At 43.3% G+C, this 23,189-nt stretch overlaps 1 protein-coding gene and 1 long non-coding RNA gene across 4 annotated transcripts in view; one reads left to right on the top strand and one right to left on the bottom strand.

The window, feature by feature from the left end:
- FBXW4 (F-box and WD repeat domain containing 4) overlaps positions 1-11,086 on the bottom strand; it is a 61,451-nt gene extending 50,365 nt beyond the window's left edge. For all 3 annotated transcript variants that reach the window (XM_074545114.1, XM_074545115.1, XM_074545116.1), the window contains exon 1: positions 10,704-11,086. In XM_074545114.1, coding sequence (XP_074401215.1) covers positions 10,704-10,954 — 251 coding nt within the window. In that variant the 5' untranslated portion in view covers positions 10,955-11,086. The remainder of the gene's footprint in view (positions 1-10,703) is intronic.
- A 135-nt stretch (positions 11,087-11,221) lies between these two features.
- LOC141729696 (uncharacterized) lies at positions 11,222-11,952 on the top strand. The gene is made up of 2 exons (XR_012581126.1): positions 11,222-11,404; positions 11,756-11,952. It is a non-coding gene; the product is annotated as an uncharacterized LOC141729696 (long non-coding RNA).
- Positions 11,953-23,189: the final 11,237 nt, after the last annotated feature.

Below are 23,189 nucleotides of genomic sequence, written 5' to 3'. Positions count from 1 at the left end.
GATTTGGGATATCACCCTTTTAATAGAGATTGACAAGAGCCATTTAAGACAAGGACAACACCAGATGGAGGAAACACCAGTCAGGAGAACACTGAAACAAGAAGCCAAAGAGTGTCTATCCAGAAGGACTAGTAAAGAAACTGTTCCAGAGTCTCACCTGTCTGACAATCCCATAACCACATACAATAATCAGAAATAAAGATGAGTCCAAGCAAAAGACAAAATACATTCATGTGTATCAACAATCCAATGTACACACACCCTAAGAAATCTATCCTTTGCAGCAGCTCACCAAAGGATAGAGAATTCCAGCATATCGCTGGAAAATTCTCTCTTTACAGTCAGACAAAGCTACTAAAAGAGAAACTATTGCTGGGCTACAAATCAAAGTTATTGGAATGAGCTGAGACAAACCAAGATCAATACTCTTCAAGATGTGACAAAAAGTAGGTACCACAGAGACCTGGGACCAAGGTCTCCTTAGAGTCTACATTAATATACCCAGCTCAAGCAGCTGTTCAACACCTGTTTTGTTTTCATGATCCAGAGTTGATTAAAGACATGGGAAATGGCAACTTTAGCTCCCATCTTTCTCCTATCATAATTTAATTATTCAAAACCCTTACTGGAGCTGTTTAAATAGAAAAGATCAGAACACTACAAACAAGAAGAAACTCTAGAAATTATCCTTTGTAACTAGGGGTTACACTTACTAGACTACAAGAGTTTATCCCACATTCATCTGTTTCTCAACAGCCAACACAGAGAGATTCATAGGGAGAAGGGAAGATCCTTGAGAGATGGGAACTGGTGCCTCATCAGAATCAGTTTCTTCCTCCCATCTCTACAGCCCCTCCAATCCACTTCCCAAAAGTAGCATTTTTGGTTACTCTGTCATTTTTAAAACAAAGATTAGCTCCCTGTAAATAAACATCTCCTGCGTTAATGGGTGTAGGAATCTCTAACCTGGCCCTGGGGTCTGGCCAGATTCTTATTTTCCCAGCCTTCCTTCCATAGCCTCAGGCTCCTTTTTTTCTGCTCACCCTTCCCTCCTCTTTTCTATGCTTTCCGGCACTTAGTCACCATTATAATTTGACTGCATTCCTGGGCATGTGACCCATTTTAAACAAAAACAGAAACCACACACAGAAAAGCTTTTCATCCTCTAGAAAGCTTTGCAACTTTACGTTTATGATCAGTAGAGCCACACCAATTAAAATTGAATTTAGAAAGCTACAGGCTCTTTATTTTTCATAGCCATTTAAAAACAAACAAACAAAACCAAAATAGTTATACTAGGCTGAAAGAAGAGGAATTCCTCTTTTAAAGGGAGCACTTGCAAGAGCTCATGAGGCCAGATAGTGTCTGAGATGAGGAATGCACAGTACCAAAAAGTCAGGTCAGACCCACTCTCATCACTGCTTATTACTCTCCCAGACAGAGTCCAGGCTCTCCGCCTACATGCAATTCCATTCCTTACTCCAAAACACTTCTCCTCCCTACACTCAGCCCTCAGTTAAGCTCTCCCCACATACAGATTTCAAGTCACCAGCATGCACAGTGATGGAAAACACACTCGTGCCACATCCCCCTCCCAACACGTGCTGGCCCAACCAGACATTCTGAGCTCAATGCATAAACCCTACTAAGACTAGATGTAATTTCCAAGGCTCTGAAGAAGGTGACTCCAAGGTCAAAAAAGCAGCTTCCATCTTGGCTGCTCCCTCCTCCAAAGGGACCTGCTGGTCCCTTTTCTAGCAGGCCTTGACCCTCCTACTGCTGAATATGGAAGTTCTGAAGAGTCACGTGTTGGCTCAGCCCAGAGCCCCAGTTCACTATTGCAGTTACTTTTGAAACAGACACCTCGTTCTTTCCCACATATCAACAGTTTCTGTCTGGAGGGGATGAGGGTTGGGTGGGGAGACTATATGGGGGAGGTCTGATGGGATTTGGGAGGGGGTGGTCATGGTGGTGTTTTGGGTTTTTTTGTTTTATTCTTAATAGATATATATTCGTCCAGCCTTCCTCCTCCATATAGCAACTCTGGATCCAGCTAATTTAAACATGTCTTAAAAGTATCCTGCTTTTACATCCCAGACATTTTATTTATTCAAAATAGATGCAAGAAAAGGGACAGATGATATGGAAAAAGATGATGTAGAAATTGGACTGATACATCCCTCCCTTTTGGCAATTATGGCGCAGCAAATGCTGAAGTGCAGTGTTGGTCAGAGACATTTGATCCCTCACACCAGAAGTTAAATCAAGCCCAGCTATGGAATCAACTGCTGAGATACAATTTGATCACTTGATTTGCTTTCTCAATAGCATCCCTCCAGAGCAATTCCCAGAATGCATCAAAAAATGTGATGAGTATCACTGCAATGCCTGAGAACAATTCCCATATCTCACAAAGTTAAAAACATCATCACCATATAAGCTTAACAATTTGATAAAAAATTCCTTTTCTCCCCTACAAGAGCCTACTTTGTTTCAATCACGATCAACACACTTTCTACACTTGCAAACTTTTAACAATTTTTCCATGATGACTAAGGCAATCAACAGACATCACACACTTGCACCAAGTGGTTGACTTAACTAGGTACCTCTTACTTCAGCAGCTGTGTTGAACATCCAAAGATTCAGGAGACTAAACCTCCATATGAAGTCAAATGCTGCATAAAATGCTATGGAGGGAACACTATCTACTGGCCAATGAATACCTTGATCTTTCTTAGTATACAATCCAGAAAAATACTAAGGCACAGGTTTAAAATTCAGCACATGCTTAACTACTCTGTGAAATCAAGATCTTGGCTTTTGTGTTCCCAGAGAAGGCACCCAACAGTGAACTTCAAGACTGCTGAAGGCTGACTCACTGAGGAAGGACTGCTACTTTTAATAGTACCTACACAGACCTTCATCAGAAAGCAGCTGAGGTACAGTCCAGCATCCTAGAAGGATGATAGGAAACACAGGATGAAGGAATGAGTGAAGACTGATTATGAAACACAAATTCAAGCAAAATGTTCTTAAAGCCCTTTACAGTGCATCATCTTAGACCTCTGCTAGGGCATCACAATTATCAATATTTGATAAAGTTACATTACTCAGGACATACAATGCTATCTTTGTTATTATCTAATTACCACCAAAAAGCACTCTATCAGGATCCCAAATCACAGTGCAATACATGACCTGAGCCAATGCATGTTTCCAATTGCATGCACTCCTGATGGAGGCTCCCTTTTCAAAGACTTAGTTATACTAAGAAAGAGAAGGTGAACATTTCTTACAGCCTGAGAGGGAGCTCCAGGACAAAAATCATCCCAAGCAACCCATTATAAAGGATTTTTCATTTCCCCCTTCCTACCTCTCCCCACTCTACAAAAAAAAGCTAAAAGTATTTTGCTCAAATTATAAATTTCCTCTCTTTCTTGGCAGAGTTACCAAAAGAAATGTAATATTCCTTCTGGAGCCCACTTCCCAGCTGCTGAAGTAAGAGACTGGAACTGTCCCCACACAGCACCACTGACCCAGGTGACCTCAGGTACCAAGGCAGTTGCTGGCCTGAGCCCCAAAAGAAAACAGTGAAGGAATCACCTCCTAAAGCTTCACCTCCAACATATCTTGGAGGTGAATGATTGCCTTCAATGATCCCCTCCCCATCCAAAGTCCTTTTCCACCAGAAATGGTATTTCTGCAACAGCAAGAGCTTCTGTGCTGTGCTGCATCCCAGGGAGATTTCTGCTGGCTGTCTACAATTTCAGCATGTGCCAAAACAGTGGTGCCTGCAACAACATAGGCCATGTTACAGAAGATAACAGAAGATAACACCAACATGTCATGCTGTGTATTTTCCCAGCTGCATGGGGCACCCTAACCCACCAAAGTCCTTCATGTTTTGCTACATCTTAAGTACTGAAGAGCTCATCTGGAAATGCAAGTCTGCAGAGACCTGCTGGGACTGAATTTCTTGTGTGGACAAAAACTGCTGTCTGCATAAAAGCTGTCACCAGCCTGCCTGAGGCCTGACTGGAAGGGTCATAGAGAGAACAAACAGGTCACAGTGGCTAAGGCCCCACTATCAACCTTGGCCCTGTGGCAAGGCTGGCTAACACAATGACCAACTGCACTTATTTGTGTAGTCAGGACACACCTGTTGAGCAGCAGGGCCTCGGTGCAGCTACAAGTCACGGGCCACCAACAGCCAGCCGAGAGGGAAAAGCTATTTATGTCAGGAGCCCCTGTTACTGTCCTCAACAAGTCGGCTGGCTTTCTAAATGTCTCTTCCAGGACAAAAATTCCAACTGAATTCTTTTAGCACATGACCCTTACTTAGCTTACTGCCATGTTCAGCCTGTCCCCTGCGCTCCCCTCTCCCTACGGGACCCGGGTTCGAATAACTCCGAGATGGAAAAGAGCTCTGCCGACTGTTCCTCACTGTTCCTTGCTTCCTCTGCTGTGTCTGTGCCATCTCAGATGTTACCAGGCTGCCAACTGCTCCACCAAACAGCTCTTGTGACAAAGTCACCTCATGAAGAAGGCAGAGGCTGTCATAATACCCCAGAGGTGCAAACAAATTTCTGTGCACACAGCAAGGACACACACTTCCACAAAGGCTTCCCAAAAACTCACCACCACCAAGACCGAGCCAGCCACTCTGCCACCAGATGCCCTCTCCCTCACAAGTGACTGCAATGGGATGTTGGCTAGAAACTCCTGTCAGGATTTGGACCCTCTCAGAGAGTTTTATAGGCTTCTTGGAGACAAAATCTGGGCTTCTTCTAAAAATGCACTGCCCTGGAGAGATTATGAGAAAACCTGAAGCTGCTGAAGAAGTGTGAAATGTATTCTGATTTGAAAGAGTAGATTGTCAGGGAAGTACTTGGATAGAATGAAATAACCCATACCTAATTCAACAGGGGTAACAGCAACAAACAAAGCACACATATTTTAATCCCTGTACTACATAAAATTCTTCTTTCTCTTTGTACTAGCAAAGATCTTAAGGGAAGGGTAGGCAGGCCTCAAAGAACTCTTACAAACAACTTCACATTCCCAGAAAAAGCAGTAGTTTCAAGGTTGTGAAGCTGCCCTGGCAGATCTGTCCTGCTCAGCACTAACAGTTTAAGGCAGAGTAAGAATAAATGTAACAACAGGTTTATGAAAACCACGGACTTTTCCAGCACAAAACAAGAGCTGCATTCCTTCATCCAAGACTTTTTTGTTACTGCAATATCCTCCCCAGAGTATTCCCCTCTGCATCATCTGCACCAGTTCATTGCCTTCTTCATTTCTGTCCTAAAAGTAATGAAAACTTTGTTTTTAAAACTAGTTCAAAAGATGAAGGAAACTGAAGCAGCTTTACAAGCATTCACACTCCCTCCCCCTCCAGTGGTGAAGGCTGAGGTCTCCTATGATTGCTGCAGTTTGCATTTGGATTTGACTTGCACAGATTGGCCATTTCCTGCTCCTGTAGGTACATACATTTTTCCAAGATCTGGAGAAAACACAGCTTTTATTAACTCACCAAAATGCTTACACAAGCTCTTAAATACTCATAGATGATAAATCTGTCCATTAATGAATCTGCTTCTCTGAACTGGAGAATACACCATGATCCTAGTGGGCAAGGCAGAACAGGAGACAGGGAAAGAGAAAACATGCAGTGGAACACTTCTATATTTTGATGTCTATTAATACATCACAAAGAACAAATTGTCAAACTATTTAGGTTCCAACTTTTAACCTGCCCTCTAAAATTCCTTTGTAACAAAGAGGAAATAAGTTTAGCCCAGCTGCAACTTTACTCCTTTCTTCCATGCCTTAAATAAAGAATCACCTTACAATGAGCTCTTTGCCTCTCCGATTTCTGCAGTCCAAGGTGGTCCAGCAAGCAGGCCCTGGATAAAGGCTTAAAGCACCCTCTGCTATTCCTGGCTCTGACACTGACCTGCTGCACAGAGGGCAACTTGCTTGACATCTCCCTGCCTCTCCTTCCCCTCCAGCCCCTGTTTACCCTGGCTATTTAGACAGCAAGCTCATCAGGGCAGACTGCTCTTGCTGGGCCTGTACAACAGCTGGCAAAACAGACACAGACTACAACTGTTCTGTACTACAGAACACAACTGTAATATCACTATATCACCAAAACCCCCAAAGGCTTTGTGCTATTACTCAGCTACAGTTTAGCTGCAGAAAGTGTTGTGAAGCCTTAACTTTTCTGTGAAATGCTGCCACGCATTTTTGAAACAAAAAATTCTCCTTTCACCTCACATCATGAAGGCGTGGCTCAACTTTTACTTCAGCTGCTCCTGTGGACTGAGTAAAGCAAAAATCTTAGCATAAGGACTCTCTTTTTACCATCCTCATGACAAGGTCTTGTAACAGGACAAATCTATACATAAAATTAACTTATTTATACAGAAAAAGTGACAACCTGATCTGGAGAGACTCACAGTTCAGATGCCAAGAAGCACATCATGTAAAGCCACTCTGTACTTCCATAATAGTGACACAATATTCTATTGGATATTTGGTTACTGCTGATTCAACGCAGAAATGGCACATTTTGAACACTTGTGCTTCAAGAACTCTTCCAGCTCAGCCCCAACCATCCCTAACACAGAGGGACCCAGGTGGACGTGAACCTTGTGGTTTCCCTCTGCCAAAGGAAGGAAGTGTACAGATACATCCCTCAAAGCAAACTTCTTTCTTCTCCTACAAGTGCACAATTGAATCCACGCCGTAAACACTTAACTTGGCTTACATCTGAGGCTCCCATTTGGCTGAATCTACCAGAAAGTGAAAACATTAGAGATTGTCAATATTGCGAATATGCCTTGCAATGTAACAGCTAGTGTCTGGGCTTAACTCCACACCTTCCTTTGACATCATTACCAACTTAATTCAATATCATTTAAGCACAAGCATGTGTCCAGAGATAACCACAGCTGGCAATTTTTAAAAGTATGTAGCCAGGATGACAATTTAAAAAATTAAGAATTAAGTAATTTTGTTTTTACATATACTACTACTTTTCTTTTCCATGCTGCTAACAACTAGGAGTTTGCAACCAGCTTCTTATCAATCTTACCTCTTCCCTATTTTGGCAGAAAGAAGTTTTTTATAAGCAAGCTGACTGTTCAAACAGTTTTTTCACTTACAAGATAAAGCTTGTTACTTCTGATCCTTGTTGTGACAATTATCTGAAGATACACCCAACAGAAAAAGCATTTTAAAGAAAGAGTGTCATTTTCAAGTTAATCACCTTTTTAAAAATGGGAAAGTGGAGGCAGGAGTTAAGTTTCACAGCTATCTCCTTTAGGCTCAAATTTATTGCTATTTACACAGCATTAACAGATGGCTTATCAAAAGCCACTTAACAGCAGAAATGATCAAACTATTCTGAGATGGATTTTTGTCTTAAACTGTAAATACTCCCTAGACTAGTTTTTAACTTATGCCAGCCTCCCAGGGACCATCAGTTTAAGATCTAATGTGAGAACAATGCATGTTATTTCATTAAGTATATTAACCATAAACGGTTCCAGCCTTTGCTTTCTCAACTGCACACAGTATTGCACAAAAACCACTCAAAAGAAAAAACTAGTGTTCACCTCATGCAACATTAGCCAGAACATGCAATAGAAGCTTCAGCTCCTGAGTGAGTCAAAGCCAAGTTTGACAAACTCAAGAGTTATTCCATATCACTAAGAAAGCACAGTCATCAAGAAGGTCCAGCTATCCAACATCTTCATCACTGTTCTATTTTCACAGTAATATTTTAGCCTGAATACCTACTCAGCTCAAATTTAACCTTCAACGAGCAATATGCCAGGTTCCTACTTCAAATTGCTATTAAGAAGGACAGTGTGCCCAGAAGCTTGCCTAAACTCCCTCCCCAACTCATACTGATTATTCAAATAAAGCACAGTATCTCTCTGCAAATCTCACTCCCTCAGCTGCACGAGCAGCAATCTGGGAGATGGCTCTTAATCTTGGAGACATGCACAAGGAGCAAGTGCTACAGAAGAGACCTGGCTAGTTAAAGTCCTTGAGCTGCCACAGAGACTGTTAAACTCTTCTTCAGCTAAGTACAAATGTTACAGCTGTACAATTCAACACATGCAGCCATACTGGTTCTTCTAGAGATGTTCAGATACCCAGACCTCCTGGTTCTGCAGTATGCCCTTGCTTTGTATCTGTTGCCAAACTCTGTCTCCTACTGGAGTAAAGCCCCTGCAACTGCCCCCAGATGCTGGATCTCCACCCAGGGAAAACAAGCGTTTGTTTTCCAGGTATTCTCCACAGGATTTGGTACACTATTTCAAGGAACTGGAGACACTGAGACTTCTATGAAGTTAAAAGTAATTAAAGGAATCATCCTCCAGATATACCTCAAGGTTTCTTCACAACCACTTGAAATGTAACTTAGTGTGTTACCTATGATTGAACTCCCCAGGACCCCGAAGTGCTGACCAATGCTAAAAGCAGCTCTCAGTACTGGAGTTGTTTGAGGAAAACTTGAAAATAGGACACAGCACAGAAGGACATCCCAGAATTACTAAAAAAAAAAAAAAAAACAAACCTGTTCACAGCAAATCTAACGGCACTGAAATCCCTGAGTTCAAAACTCAAGCAGCCTTCCCTTCTCTGAAACCCTCTGACCTAGCAAATCTCTTCTGTAGCTGTTTATAGACCTGCATTCCTCTGCAGGGGGAAGTGGTGGTCCTTACACACACTGCACCTGCTCTGCTGTACACGTGATCCCTCCTGCAACTGAAGGAGCCGAGTATCACCTTATTCTTAATGAAAAATACAGAACTTCATTTCCTCAGGAGACAAAACCATATATCACAGTAGACAAGAATCCAAAGCACAGCCATTCCACAGTGCTTTTTCCTCCTGACTTCCAAGGGAATTGTGCTTAACTTCCAACCTGTTCACACCCAGCAGGCTGAAGTGCTGGCCTGAAAACCCAACACAAGGATTTTCAGCACCAGCAAAGTTCTGCTCCTGCCAGCAGAAACCATAATTGTTTCTCTAAAGTCTATGCATTGATGAGACAGCAACATCAGACAGCAAAACAAGGGTCAAAACTCGCCATCCCTTCTTTTGAGTCATGTCAGCATAGTGTTTATGGAAACAACACTGAGTCACTGAATGACAAACAATGTCCATGCTGGCAGCTACAGAGAAGCCATAGGAAGAGATTTGTAGAGCCTAAAAACACAAACTTCTCTTAGGATCCTTAAATGAGGAAGAAAGGCCCACTTTGTGAAGTTGCCTCCAAGTGGCATTTGGCACACAGCCAAATTTGAGAGAAGAAAGGCAAACTCTGGATCATCACCAACTATGGCCAAGGCCCAAGCCCCAGAGGCACTTCATTTAAGAAGATGACGGGGTCATACACACTGCAAAGCCTAGAGGGCTTGACCTTATTCCTAATCTGTGTTGCTCTGTTGAACTGGGGAAAAAGAAAGACTCCAGGAAAAAAAAACTCAAATAATTCCTACTCACAAAACTTTAAAACTTAGAAGCCATGAAAAGTCCAGGAGTCACTTTCTCTGTGCCAGCCATCACCATTTATACCAGCAAGCTGCTCTGTGAGAACCTAAGACGTGTTTCACTAAGCCCACTCTCCAGCCTTTCCCCAGGATGCTGTCCCAGGCCTTGCTCCCTTGCAGCTTCTCTGAGGTGTTTTCAAGACCATGGCAGGGATCACTGCTCAGAAGTGGGGAGGGTGTTTGGGCCTACAGGATCCATGCCAGCTGCACACAGCAGCTCCATCCATCTCCTTCTGCTTCAACCTCCCCCAGCCTGAAGCCCCCAAGCCTCAGTGTTTGGAGGGGTCTGGGGACTGAGAAGATCACAAAATCACAGAATTATTAAGGTTGCAAAAGACTTCTGAATATAATCCAGTCCAGCCTCCCTGCCAAGGCAGTGTGACCTAGAGCAGGTTACATGAGTCTAGGTAGGTTTTGAATGTCTCCAGAGGGCCATTCCATGCCCTCCATCAGCAGCCCATTCCAGTGCTTTGTCGCCCTCAGCATAACATTCTTCCCAATGCGGAGGTGAAACTTTGTTTTAGTTTATGGACATTGCTATTCATCCTGCTGCTGGCACCTGCCTTTGAGGTACTTCTATGCATTGATGCATTCTCAGTCATCTCCAGACTCCCACAGTCTCTCCCCACAGGGGAGACGTTCCAGACCCCTTATCATTCTTCATGGCCCCCGCTGGACCCTCAGCCATAGCTCCCTGTCTTGTATGGAGGAGGCCAGAACTGGACAGAGTTCTCCAGACGTGGAGAGGGCCTCACGCTCCAGCGCTCCCGCTGGGCCTGACACTGAGATACGCGGCGAAGTCGCCGCCATCGTCGCGGGGACAAGAGGCGCCTCCCCCAACCCCTCCGGGCAGCGCCGGGGCCGGGCCCCGCCACCCTGGTGCGCGCCATCGGCCGCTCCCTCCCAGGGAGGCCCTTCCCGTGCCCTCGCCGCCCCTCCTGGCGCAGGGAAAGGGCGGCGCAACCGCGCTCCGGGAATGGCCCCGCGTCCCCCGCCCCTCGCGGCCCAGCGGCGGCTACGCCAGGAGCGCAGCGCGGCCCTGGCAACCGGCTGGGCCGCGGCATCCCCGGCCTTTCCGGGCCGCCGCCGCCGCCGCCCCCCGCCTTCCGCCGGGAAGGCCGCGCTTACAGATCGGTGCCGAGCTGGGTGAAGCCGGAGTTGAGGCAGCCGCGGGCTATGCGCCTCCAGAGGACATCGCGGCTGCTGAGGAAGCGCAGGCGGCGGCAGACCTGGGCCAGGCGGCCCAAGGCCTGCGCGTCCAGGTAGGAGCAGATGAGGAGCAGCAGCTCCTCAGGTAAGGCCCAGAGCGGGGAGGGGGGGGAGGCGGCCCGGGATCCCCCCTCTTCCTGGGGGGATCGGGGGCTGCCCTTCCTCCCCATGGAGCAGCAGCTCCCGCCCCTCCTCCCCGGGAGCCGGAGCTGCTGCTGCCCGGGGGAGGCCCAGCCATGGACGGGGCAGCCGCTCCCCAGTCACATGGGGCAGAAGCCGCTGCCTGTCACTGCCCCCTCCGGGGGAGGAGGCGGCTGCGGGACCGGAGGGGCACGGGCCGCCGAGCCCACCCTCGTTAGCGGATTAATTCATTAACGGGAGCCGCTGGGACTCCCCCTGTGCCAATCGCCCTCCCCCACACCCCCTCGCCACGCCACGACCGGCTCACGGGTCTGTATCTTCCTATTTGCGCTTAGCAGCGTCACCTGATCCGAGTATTCATTAATAACGTCAACAATTATGGTGGGGATGGCGATCCCAGGTAACCAGAACATCTGCCTGACCACCTGGAGCAACACTAGCTAGGTACTGCACTCCTGCAAAGGAAGGTGAACAGCAAGGTGATTTAATGCTCATTAATTATCCTTGACCAGGGTCAGGAGCACCTGTCACCCACGAAGTGACGGCAGGGGTCATCTGGTGCTGCACAGCAGTTTTCAACACTCCCAGATTCTTGTGACACATAAAAGAAAGGGTCTTCCCCACATAAATGCAGGCCTTGCTACAATGGATTTAGGGCTGGCTTTTCACCAGCACCCTTCCTTGCAGTCCATTCCCCCCTCCCTCCAGGGCTCCACAGAGTGGGTGGGGTCTGAAAAGTGCTCACAGTTCACACGTGTGTGTACACATACACAAGCACACCACCTCGAAAGAGCAGTTCATAATAACTGAGTCATTGTTGCCATCCACAGGAGCCTGGAGTACTGACAACGCAGGATTCTGGTCCAAAATGGCAAAGTAGCTCTCCACCGACAGTGGAGCAGGAAAATATGAGTCTAGTGTTGTGTTATTCTTTCTTACAGTACTTTCCACTCTACAGAACCTGAAATGCTGGGGAAATTTCTTCCTCAGAAAAAAAAAATAGATAAATTATAAGAAGTTCATCATCTGTCTAGAATGCTTTGAACAGGTATCACTTACCACCACAATCAACATCTCATTTTGCAGGGTGGAGTAGGATAATAAATTTTAGCATATAATGAGGTTACCATAGTATACAGGCTACTTGACAGTACTTGCATCCTATTCCAGAAAGTCATCTTGTCTGTCTAATCTGAAGCTCCCAAATACTCCTATGAGTAAATCAACAGGTCTGGAAGCCTCGTATTTTAGAGGTTCAAAATTGCTGGATAAGGAACTCTCTGGTCCATTTACACCGAGTTTTAATATACCCTGGAAGTCAAGGAAGTTTCAGAAGGCAGCAAATTTTTTTATCAGCATTTTTAAGGAGTGATGTCTGAAGTAATTAAAAATTTCTCAACCTGAGTTTGAGCTCAGGTGAAATAACAGCACATCTAATACAGGACTTAAGTAGCCAGCTGAAAGGGAGGTAATACAACAAATTTTGCTTAAGATTATGGAAACTTTGTGTGAATGCAGTTTTATGTCAATTTCATATCTTTCTGATGATACGAAACTGAGTTCTTTTTGTAACAGACTGCAATATTTTCTGAAACATTAAAATTATTAAAAGCTGAGTGACTTCTCTGTCTGAAATTGTTATTGTAAAGACATACTTATTATCAAGTTGGTCTTTCTCTAGCAGGATCCCACAGAAACTGTTTATGCACCCCACACCATTTAATATATTTACTAAGATAATATTTACTAATCTGAAAAAAATCTGAAATCCTTCTTAGCAAAGCTTTGTAGGAGGCACAAAGCATGGAACAAGAGGCGAAGGATGCTTATGGCTGCACAGCCCTAAGTTTAGGCATAATCACATCATATGTATTTCAATCAAGCCAAATGTAAAGTCTCACATCTAGGAACAAAGAATGTAGGTCACACTGAAAGGATGTAACTCTATCCTGCAAAGCTGCAATTCCGTAAAGACTTCATTAAGATGAATAATCAGCTGAACGTGAGCTCCTTCTGCTGTGCTGTGACCAAAGGGCTAGTGCTGTCCTGGGAAAAAAACAAGAGCTCAGAGTTCTTTTACCTCTGGTTTTGACTCTGTTGTGACTGGTTTGGAAATAATTTGTCCAGACAACACTTCAAGAAGGATGTTTAAAAACTAGAGAGGTTTCAAAGAACAGTAGTAAAAAATGATTACAGGACTGTCAAACATGTTTTGTAGTAAGACCTAAAGAGCTCAATCTATTTTAGCTTTCTAAAGAGAAGGTTAAGGTGTGAGGTGATCATACCTTATGAGCATTGAAACAGGAAGAAAAATCTGGATCTTCCATTTAACAGACAAAGAGATAAGATCTCTTGACAGAAGGTGATGGGAAACAAATTTGTGAATGAGGTGTGCTTTTGTAGTGAATAAAATCAACTGCTGAAACAGCTTACCAAGATTTATGGTAGATTCACCATTACTGGATTTATAAAAAACAATACCAGTTGGGTTTGGTTTCAGGTTTTCTTTGTTAGAGAGAGGGAGAGGCTTGACCACAACTGCTAAAACTTCACCAGGAACTGACCTGGAGAGTCCTAACTCAGGAGATCAGACCAAGACAGGCCAAGGGGACTCTTCTGGCCTGAGGCTCTCTTACTCTTACTCAGAGGCAGCATGTGCAGAGTGCATGTTTCCCTGCACTGTGTGGCACCCAAATCCCAGTGGACAGTCTCCAGCCTCTGGCTGTGCTGCTTTACCAAGGAAAACTGCTTGGTGCAGACCAAAGGAGCCTGGGTGCAAAGTACATGCGCAGCCTGACCCTCTGGGATACCAGGTCCAAGGTATGGACAAGTGAAGAAGAGGGGCCTTAGTGCCTTCCAGTTTGTAACACAAGGTATAAACAACTGTGAAATACTTGATTAGGATGAAAGGTGCTTACACCCAGTAATCTTGGAGAAGGTCAACTATGCTCCAAGCAGGGGATACAGAGCAGTATGAAGAAAAAAATTACATTCCTCTTAAATATGGCATTGTTTTCAAGTATGGGCAATTGTCTTACAACACAGTAACAATAGTTATTTTTTGCCCAAAATACAGATGTCATCCATTACTTTCTCTGGGTTCTCTTTTAAGAGAAATATACCAGCAACTGGTATATTTCTCTTGCACACACTTTCTCAGGCATGGTTTTGGATACTGCAGAGCTGTCACAAAGCTGTGCATTGCAGACCGAGAGCCCCATAGCCTTACTCTTTGCATTAATGCCAAAGTAGGTGCTTATGTAGGTGTCTGCAGGAGCAAGAACTAAGGAAGGTTCTGAACCATTCCTAAAACCGTATGTACAGCGTGATTATTTTGCACTGCATTGTTCGCACTCCAATAAAGGACTTGAAGCAGGTGCTCAGTGCAGTGTAAGCATAATAATGTATCTTTCCCAAATCTTACAAAGATCCCAGTCCTTTTCATGGCTCATGACCAGTCTGAACCTCTGGAAGAGGGGGTAGGTTCTGTGCTGAAGTAGCAGACCATTCCAGTATCACGGCTTGTAAACTAAGAATCAGGGGGCTTAAATCTGCAAAGCCTTAACAGCATAAGTCAATGAAATTCAGCTTGGAGAAACACCATTTGAATACCTGCCTGTCATTTTTTTTTCTGTCTTCAAGGGGTTTTATTATTTGCAGTGCCCTCAAATACACCTTTCCACCTAAAGACACATTCATGTGGACAGCTCTTTGTTTTGTTTTTCCTTCTAACCAATGCTTTTGTGTATTTCTGAAACTTAAGACACCTCCTCTGCTACTACAGTACTTATCTGTAACACCATCGCTTTGAGGGATTAAAGCAGGTTACTTGTTACACACTTAGATCAAGAGTTATCTGAGTAGAAAGTCTATCCCGTTAGGGTTGGCGGAATCTGTTTTTGATCTTGAGTTGTTTTGATTTTCTCTTAAGAGCAAGTAACATGTTATTTTAACTTCTGAATAAGGTGTGCTACCTGACTGTGTCTCTTCTGTTTGGCAGAAAGGATTAGAAACCTCCACAGAACTTGCACTCTATTAAAGCAGAGTGCTCACCATTGAGAACCAAGGAGCTGAATTGTTTTCAGATTATATGTGTGTGTGTGTCTTTCCCACATCAAAGACTTTGATGGAAGCTGTTCACGCTATTGTCAGGAATGCAGGGATTGGCACAAAGGTGATTAGCAAAATTGCTTTTCTGTAGGAGAAGCACAAAAATTATCAAAGGATTAAAGAGGATAAAATTAAAAGGTTATGCTGAATTTGGGGGCAAATTTTCTGCTTTTAAATTTTCTCCCAAATTATACATATTGATTTGGTTTTACCTATAAAATATTTGCCAGAAGAAACCAGGATTTGAAGCTGTTTCTTATGGGTCCTGTTAAAGGGAGGTGAAAAAAATCTTCCCTTAAAAATATTCTCAATTGACCCTATTCCAAAACTCATCCACAAGAAGCTTTTGCTGAGTACTGTGGGCACACAGCTAGCAGCCGTCCCTACAGTGTTCTTAACAGCCACAGGACTGGGACCTTTAGTCATGATCATGCTGAAAATTATGATAACAAACAATTCCATAAATCAGTTTGTCATCAGTGATGCTGTTTGTTTACTTTTCTCACTACAATCTGCTGACAAAGATACTAAACTGAGGGGATCACTTTCATTATCCACTTGCTAGGCACATGCAATGCTTTTGTATTTTGATCAAGCAGCTGAGCTGCTTGAATGGTTTGGGAAAAAAGGCAATCAAAAGGGATTCTCAAATATTTTAGTGAATCAAAAGGAACAGAGCCTTCCAGAATCTTTCTTGCTTGGCAAAACTGCAGTGCAATTTAAAAAAATGTATCACCTCCTATAGCCAGCAGAAGTGTCTTATCTTACTGGTTCAGACTGTTTATTGTGCATTTTATTTTCAACAGTCCTCTATTATTTGCTAAGTACAAGCCATATACCTATTTCTTGTGTTTGCATTTTGAGTTTTGTTTGTTTGTTTTACTAACCTGTTCTTCCCAGGAAGTCACCCGGAATATTTTATCTGTTTTAAACCTCATTTATCAAAGTATTATCTAAAGCATCGGTTCAGAAAATGTTCATTTTAACTGTTTTCCCAACAATGACCTTCTTCCTCCCCCCCAGGCCACATCAAGTTGTCATTCACCAGACAGCTGTGGAATTTGGAATCATTCCTTTTAAACGCTTTACAATTCCAAATGGTAGATTTCTAATGGCACAATATGATTGCCACAAAGATCTTTAAATTTCCCAATCCTCCAGGCTTCAAAGGCTGGACCGTCCTTGATCTCCTGAAGGAATGCTTTTGAATCTTGTTCTTTTATAGGGGCTACCTATGAAGATATTTTAGGGGCTTTTTCCTTTCGTACTTAAAACCTGAGGAACTAAACATTCAAATACCTCTGGCATTTTTGGGAGTGAGATCAAGACATACAAAGTTGTTTCTAGGGATTCTCAGCTCAGTTTTTATTAATTCCACAGGTAGTTCCAAAACTTTTGGAGTATTTATAAAGCCATATAAATATCTTTGGTGTAGCAGTGACTGTGATACTGTTTTATCCTGCATTTTCCTTCCACCTCCATGACTACATTGTGCAGTTCCTCACCGGCCTTGAGCAAGTCTGACAGTGCCCTGACTCATCCCGTGTCCGTGGGTGCAGAGGGGTTCATTGCTCTTGGAGGATTCACTGCTGTCATATCACTTACAAGGTAATAATTTGTTTAAGGAAGGTGAGCAAACCTAATCCTACAAATGGTTTTGGGTCTGCCTTGACCAGGCAACCAAGACAGAGCCTAATTACCTGCAACAACTACAAATAAGCAAAAGTATTAGAGTCCTAGGCTCACGTCTCTCTTTTTCTACAGTCAGAGGAAACATTTCACTATTTGTCCTTTCTTTCACAGTAGGATTTCTCAGTCTGGAAGCTGACATTTTTTATTTCTTGCTGGTTAATTCTATTCCCTACTACTGAAACACAAAATTCATTAATTTGAATTGTGCAGCAACAAGAGTCTGGCTGGTGCTAGAAACAGCCTTTCTTTCTCTTCAGTTCAGCTTATGCCAACCCATAAGGCAGGTTTTACCCTCTCTCCTCTTACAAATGAAGCACACATTTATAAAAAAACCAAGGACAGTATCCCACTGTCCACACACAGTAGGTCCTAGTTCTGCAGCAGAGCACCACACTTGTGCACAGTCCTCCCACACAGATTCATGACAGATTTGGGGTCTTCAGCTGTACCCACCTTGGGGAAAGCACTGTCCTTTCTGTGCCCCTACAGTACCTCACACGACACGACCTCTGCTGTGACTGAGCCTCTCAGGTGTTGTTAGAAGGAGCAATTAATGCTTTGTCACTGCAGTAAGTGTATGTTTAGATACCCCGTGTTGGCAGTGCACGTGATTTTTAAATAGTCTGCAGCCTAACCTCAGGTTTTGTGATGACAATAACAAACTGCAGGAACCACTGATTGCTAACCCAGTTTATGGGTCAGGGAACAGGCCTTAGATCCTCATTTACACAGTTTTTTATGATCATGTAAGGCCTCGCTCTCCAAGACTATTTTTATTTGTTTGTTTAGATCAGTTTAAAAAAAATCCCAGGTCCCAAAATAGAGAATGTTTTCCTTTGGAACTGGAAGCAAACACACTTGATGGCTTTAACATCTGTTGGACAATGCGTGGTTGGGTGGTGGGCACCTCACACAGTTTTGTGACAAACACATGTGCATACAGCGTGTCAGATTATAAATCCAAGAATAAAGAGTCATTAAAACCTCCCTTCTCTAGCCCACCTGCCATGAAAATAGGCTTTTCACTCTATCTATTTAAACTGAAAATTGAGTATTCGGAAGAAAAATGCCGACATTCCAGGGATTCAAGTCAAAATCTCCCCCTCCAGTAAAGGAGGTCTGTCAATTCAACATAGATTGATCCATTGTCTGTCTCCCATCAGGACCCACAAGCCGCCCCATGCACATATGCTTCTATTCTAGCTTGAAACAGACCTCACAGTCCCAGGCCATCCCAGTAACATTTACATCTCTCATGGGTTTGATCTGAAACTGCACAATTCTCAAATACCTTTCTGGTTTGAGCATGGGGTGCAGTTTTTGGGTGCAGATTCCAGTGAGATTAGCTTGCCACCCAGCAGAGCATGAGCCCCCTCAGCTCCACCATGAGTACAAACCTTCCTGCTCTTGGAAGGGAGAAAAGGAGAAAGAGATGCTTGCACACTGGATCAACTCTTACCAGAATTCACTTGACTGCCACGAGTGCTAAATTCTGTCCTATCCTTTTTCTTTTCCTCCAGTTTGTAGTGGATTTACCACTGTTAGTATGCCTGAAGTGTTAGTAACAATCTATTGAAATGCATTTCAAGCACAAAGCATCCAGACTGGGCAAGATGTCCATGCCCCTACAGAGGAGAAAAGGCTTCTGATTAACAGACATAGGTTGTGACTCTTGAAACTGAATTTACTAGTATGGTGAAGCCTGACAAATCACAGTGCTTCTAACAGATTATTCTCTTCACTTGTAATTGTGCTTGTTTATCTGTTTAGCCATCGTGAGCTTTTAACACACTATGAGCCTAATAACTGCATTAGTAATGCCAAGAAGAAAAAATCTTTCTAAGGCAGGTAAAGCCCACAGCACTTTTTCCTTTTTGGTTATGTTTTTTTCCATGCACACACATACAAATGTGCCTTTTCCTAGCATGAGTATCTGTACAAGGAGCCAGTGAAGCCATCTCCTTGCTTATTTTCTGTTGCCCCTCTGAAGTGTGGGGCCCATTTGCTGTGTGGATGCTCTGGCAGGTGTTTGGATGTGCAGGTGTGTGCACAGGCAAAGTCCTGAGAGCAAGCACAAAGATTCAAATATCAGGACCTTTCAGCCTGAACCTGACACTGCCACTTTAAAATCAGAGATGTGGACATCAAAGTTTTCCACTCCCCAGAAGGAAAGGACTATTTTACACGATGTCTCTCATCTCTCTGCCTTTCCTACAGCCTTCTCTCTCTCTCTCTCACATACACACTTTTTCTAATACCATCCCTCCCTCTCCACTTCAAACCATGGGAAAAACCTAGGAAAAGAAGCTTGCCGACTAAGGGACCGTTTCACTGCATTGTGTTTTCCAGCTAGACCTGAACAGACTGAAATCAATTCAGCTCTCTCTTGCTCGCTCTTTCCCTCCCTCTCCCATGTCTTTTTTTGTTTCTCTTAGATCGTGCTCTCTGCCTTAAGAAAGCCCGGTTTAGTTATATCCATCCCCATAGCAATCAAGTGACCAGTGTTTTTTTATTGCTTGTAAAAACACAGTATCTTTTTCATGGGAGTCAGGTTCTCCTTTGGTTTGAAATGCCCAGTGAGCAGTGGCAACAACCTGCAGAATCTTTGATCAATTCTCACATATCCATTTGAAGTATCTTTAGTAGACCCATCAAAAGAAAGGGGCTTGGTAATTAATATTTTAATAGAGTGTACCAGCCTCTCACTGTGTTATTGGCAGGAGGCCTGATTTAACAGGAGCACACAAATACCTCTGTCTGATCTGAATTGCTACGTGCTCTAAAAAAATATATGTTATTAAAGCTGAAGTCCAGCTGTTGCTATATTAATATCCTCTGTTTTTTATTTGCTCCTACCTTTTGGAAGGTTTCAGTTTTCATTCTGAAATTTTCCAGGCTTGCTCCCAATACTGAGGTTATAACTGCAGGGTAAGAACCAGAGGAGAATGCAAGAAGGTTCACTGGAAACTTGAACAGGTGAGATTCAGCACAGCAGAGCCAGCAGCCCAAAGAAGACAGAAGTGTCACTTAAATTTTGATTGTACAACCTGTTGACAAAAGGACAAAATTAAGATGTGTGTGCAAGTTGGCTCTTATGCCTTTCAATCTTTGGAACAGTTAAATCCACAGTGAGTATTCCCTTAACATATTTTTTTCTTTCCCAGAGTTGTCCAGGGTCTCAGGACCAGATGTGAGGGTGCTGTAAACAAGAGTTTTCACTAAGTTTAACAGAATTATGCTGCTTTATATTAAAACAGGGTGTCGCCTAAAGTAAACACAAAACTTACCCACCTATCCATAACTTCCATAATAAAGAAAACCCAGCAACCAAGACTAATCACAAAACAAATATCCAGTGAAAGCCAAACAACACAATTTCAAAACAGTTTAAGTAAGAAAAATGAAGGTGCTGTAAAGTTGCAGGTTATCACCAAGTGGATATCACACCCAGTGGCCCACAGCCCCAGTCCTGTAGGACATGCATAACAGTCTCCCAGGCAAACTGGGCTTGCAAAGTCCAGCCAGCAGGTAATGGCATGCCTAGGGCTTCTTCTCATGTAGCCCCCCTTGATCACAAAATGATGAGGTCCTGGTATGCTTTAATGGCAGCTAGATCAAAACCAGCGTTGCAGAAACGCGATCACCACTTACCAGGTGTTCAGTTCAAGTCAGCAGCCGGTCCCAGGCAGGTACATCCCATTTGAGAACTGAATTGTCACTTTCTTTGCTACCTGTGGTTTCCAGCTGGAGGCTGGAGCAACCACAAAAACAAGCACTAAAACCTGCCTTTCAGACTGACAAACTCAAAAGTCATTTGTCTGTCACTAGCTCTGAAAATCCTGCAGAGCACTGTTGGGTGCTCAAGACCACTGAGAACATTTTATTTAGGTGCCTAAATACTTTTTTCAGTATCTAGCTTCTGACTCCTAACAGTACATGTGCTGTGTCTTGCCTACCTTCTGCACTGTTTTGCTGTGGTGTAAATTTTAATACTACAAATCCAAATTAATTCCCAAACAGTACTGCATACCCTCTATTTCCTCTATCACCTCAAATACACTGGTAGTAACAGTCTTGAAATGGAACCTACCAGAATTTGTAACCTGTATCCTAATTTTGCCTGCACCCAGAATGTGGCCTAGTTGTTTTCAGCTAGCTTTCCAGATCTTTATTCAGGAGAGCAGGTGATTAATTATGACCCTAATTTTATGCTACACAGACTTTTAGGTAAAGGAATTGAAGATCTTAGCTATTCAGGTCAGCATCAATTCTATTTGGTTTACACATGTCAGTGTTATGTGTGTGTTTATAAATATTCTCTGAATTTAATAAACAATGTATTCTATAAATAGAGGTTACCTAGTATTTTTCTTAAAAATGAACATGCATAGGAGTACAACAGATTCTGTGCAAAATTGCAGAAAGGGGCAAGTAACACTGTACAACAAAGAAATCCTAGATGATAATAGATATTTGCCTTGAAGATAAAAAGAGGTGCATAAAGTTGTACTTTCTGCAAGGTATCTCCCGGTTTGAGTGCTTAATCATACAAACTCCTGGAAGCATTAGCAATGTTTTTTGGGTTTTGTTTCTCTTTAGAGAAAACGCTCTGATTAAAAAAAAATAAATAAAGAGAACTTAAACATGGGGCAAAGCTTTGGTGTGTTGTTATTGTATTTTCAGGAGCAGTTTCCCAAGAGCTCAGTCTTTTACATGCTGTGATTTCTTCTGACTGTTCTGACTTCTTATTTTATATAATACTGATTAAAATCTAAATACAATTTTTTCAAATACTTTTAGGTGCTGAAATTGCCTGGCAGCTTTAGTTGCTCACTTCCAGGTCTGCTGAGCTTTTCTGGCTTGCAAATAATTGTAATGATTGTGTGTAAATGCCATCTCTTGGGACCCCTGTGACAGATACTGTAGGAATGCAGCTCCCTTGCAAGTAGCAGACAGGGATCTACTTCCCTGCCCATCTTAAAACATTCTTTGGGAGAAAATTATTTCTCTCCATCCAGAATCTCAATTATGTCCCCGAAAATCCTGAGAAGAGGGTTGAAAAACAGGGTACACACTTCAAGAAAAAAAAAAATATTGAAGTTTACAAGGTAGTAGGGGAGAATAAAGACATTTTCCAGCTCACATGAACAGATGGACAAGAATAGCCTTCTGAGCAATTTGAACTTTGTACAGGAGCATAAAGACAGCAGATGAACATTGTATTAAAAAGGCAGAGGAGTGAACTACAGTGAGAAAGGAGAGAGATGATGTTGAGACATTTTCGGGGGGGCAGGGAGATGATTCGTTGGGCCAAGTGACCTTTTCCCATCCAGCAATTTCTTCTGTCCCAGTGCAGAATGACAATGGGAACCCAATGGCAGCGCAATCTGACATCCACGTCCATACTGAAAGAGATTCAACTCGACCGTGCTGCATCGCTGTGGCTATGGGATGCTGTGAAACAAGCCAGACCAAAGTTTCCAACTTGCCCTCTTTTCTGTTGTTGTTGTTATTGCTGTTTGTTTCCATTCACCCCCTTTTATTCTCCATTTTTTTCTGTCTTGACTCTGATGGGGGCTCTTTTTGTGCAAAACAAGCCCTTCTGATCTCTTTGAAAGGCCAGCTCTTGTCATTCTTCCAGATCATCATTGTATGACATGTTTTTATATCAGACTGACAAAGGAGCTATTTGATCAGGGGGTATGGTGTGTGATTGTAAGAAATTCAGCTAGCCGGTGGCAACCATTGTTCCCCAAAGCGGCTCCCTGACCCCATTCTATTCAAGGAAAAACTCCCTTGGAGTGGCCTCTATTCATTGAGTAACACCAGTCCGCAGTCTCACTCCAGGAGTATGCTCAATTCAGAGGTGTGTCACCGATATTGCCCATCAACCAGCCTTTAACTCTTTCATCAGCATTAGGTTTCCAACACAGCAGCTGTTATCATAGGATGAGGTGGGGAGGGGGGGGTCGCGATGCATTCCAGCGAGCTGGAGCTCTCCTTATCTTGGAGAAATTTAACCTTCCTTTTAAAAGTTGCCTTGGAAAATATCTGCCTGCTGCTTTCTGTAAAGTGCAGCCTGAGTCATTTGCCTTCTCATCCCCATGTCCTAAAATGTCAGTTTGTTACTCAGCTTCTAAAACAGGAATCTCTGTGCTTGCTCAAGCTAATGAGGGGCTTTGCATTGATATTAATGCTTTTTGGATTTGGCCTAAAATTATCTGTGACCCTCCTGCTCCCCAATCACACAACCTTTTCTGTCCCAGATAATCTTGCACCCATGTGTGCATCCATGGTATCAGTGCAACTGCTGGCTGTAAAAAAGAACACAAAGCCAGGAATCTTCTGTCTCCCTGGGAACCATTTCATCTCACATTATCAGCAAAGAAAACTTAGGGCATCCTCATGAGCTCTGAGAAGGCACTTCACTAAAACTGCTCCTGCTTCCTTCAACTAAACTCT

Source organism: Zonotrichia albicollis, chromosome 7 (genome assembly GCF_047830755.1).
Source record: "Zonotrichia albicollis isolate bZonAlb1 chromosome 7, bZonAlb1.hap1, whole genome shotgun sequence".
In the NCBI taxonomy this organism is placed as follows: Eukaryota; Metazoa; Chordata; class Aves; order Passeriformes; family Passerellidae; genus Zonotrichia; species Zonotrichia albicollis.
The sequence above is the reverse complement of the archived record's forward strand: the minus strand, read 5'-3'. Positions and strand labels throughout refer to the sequence as shown.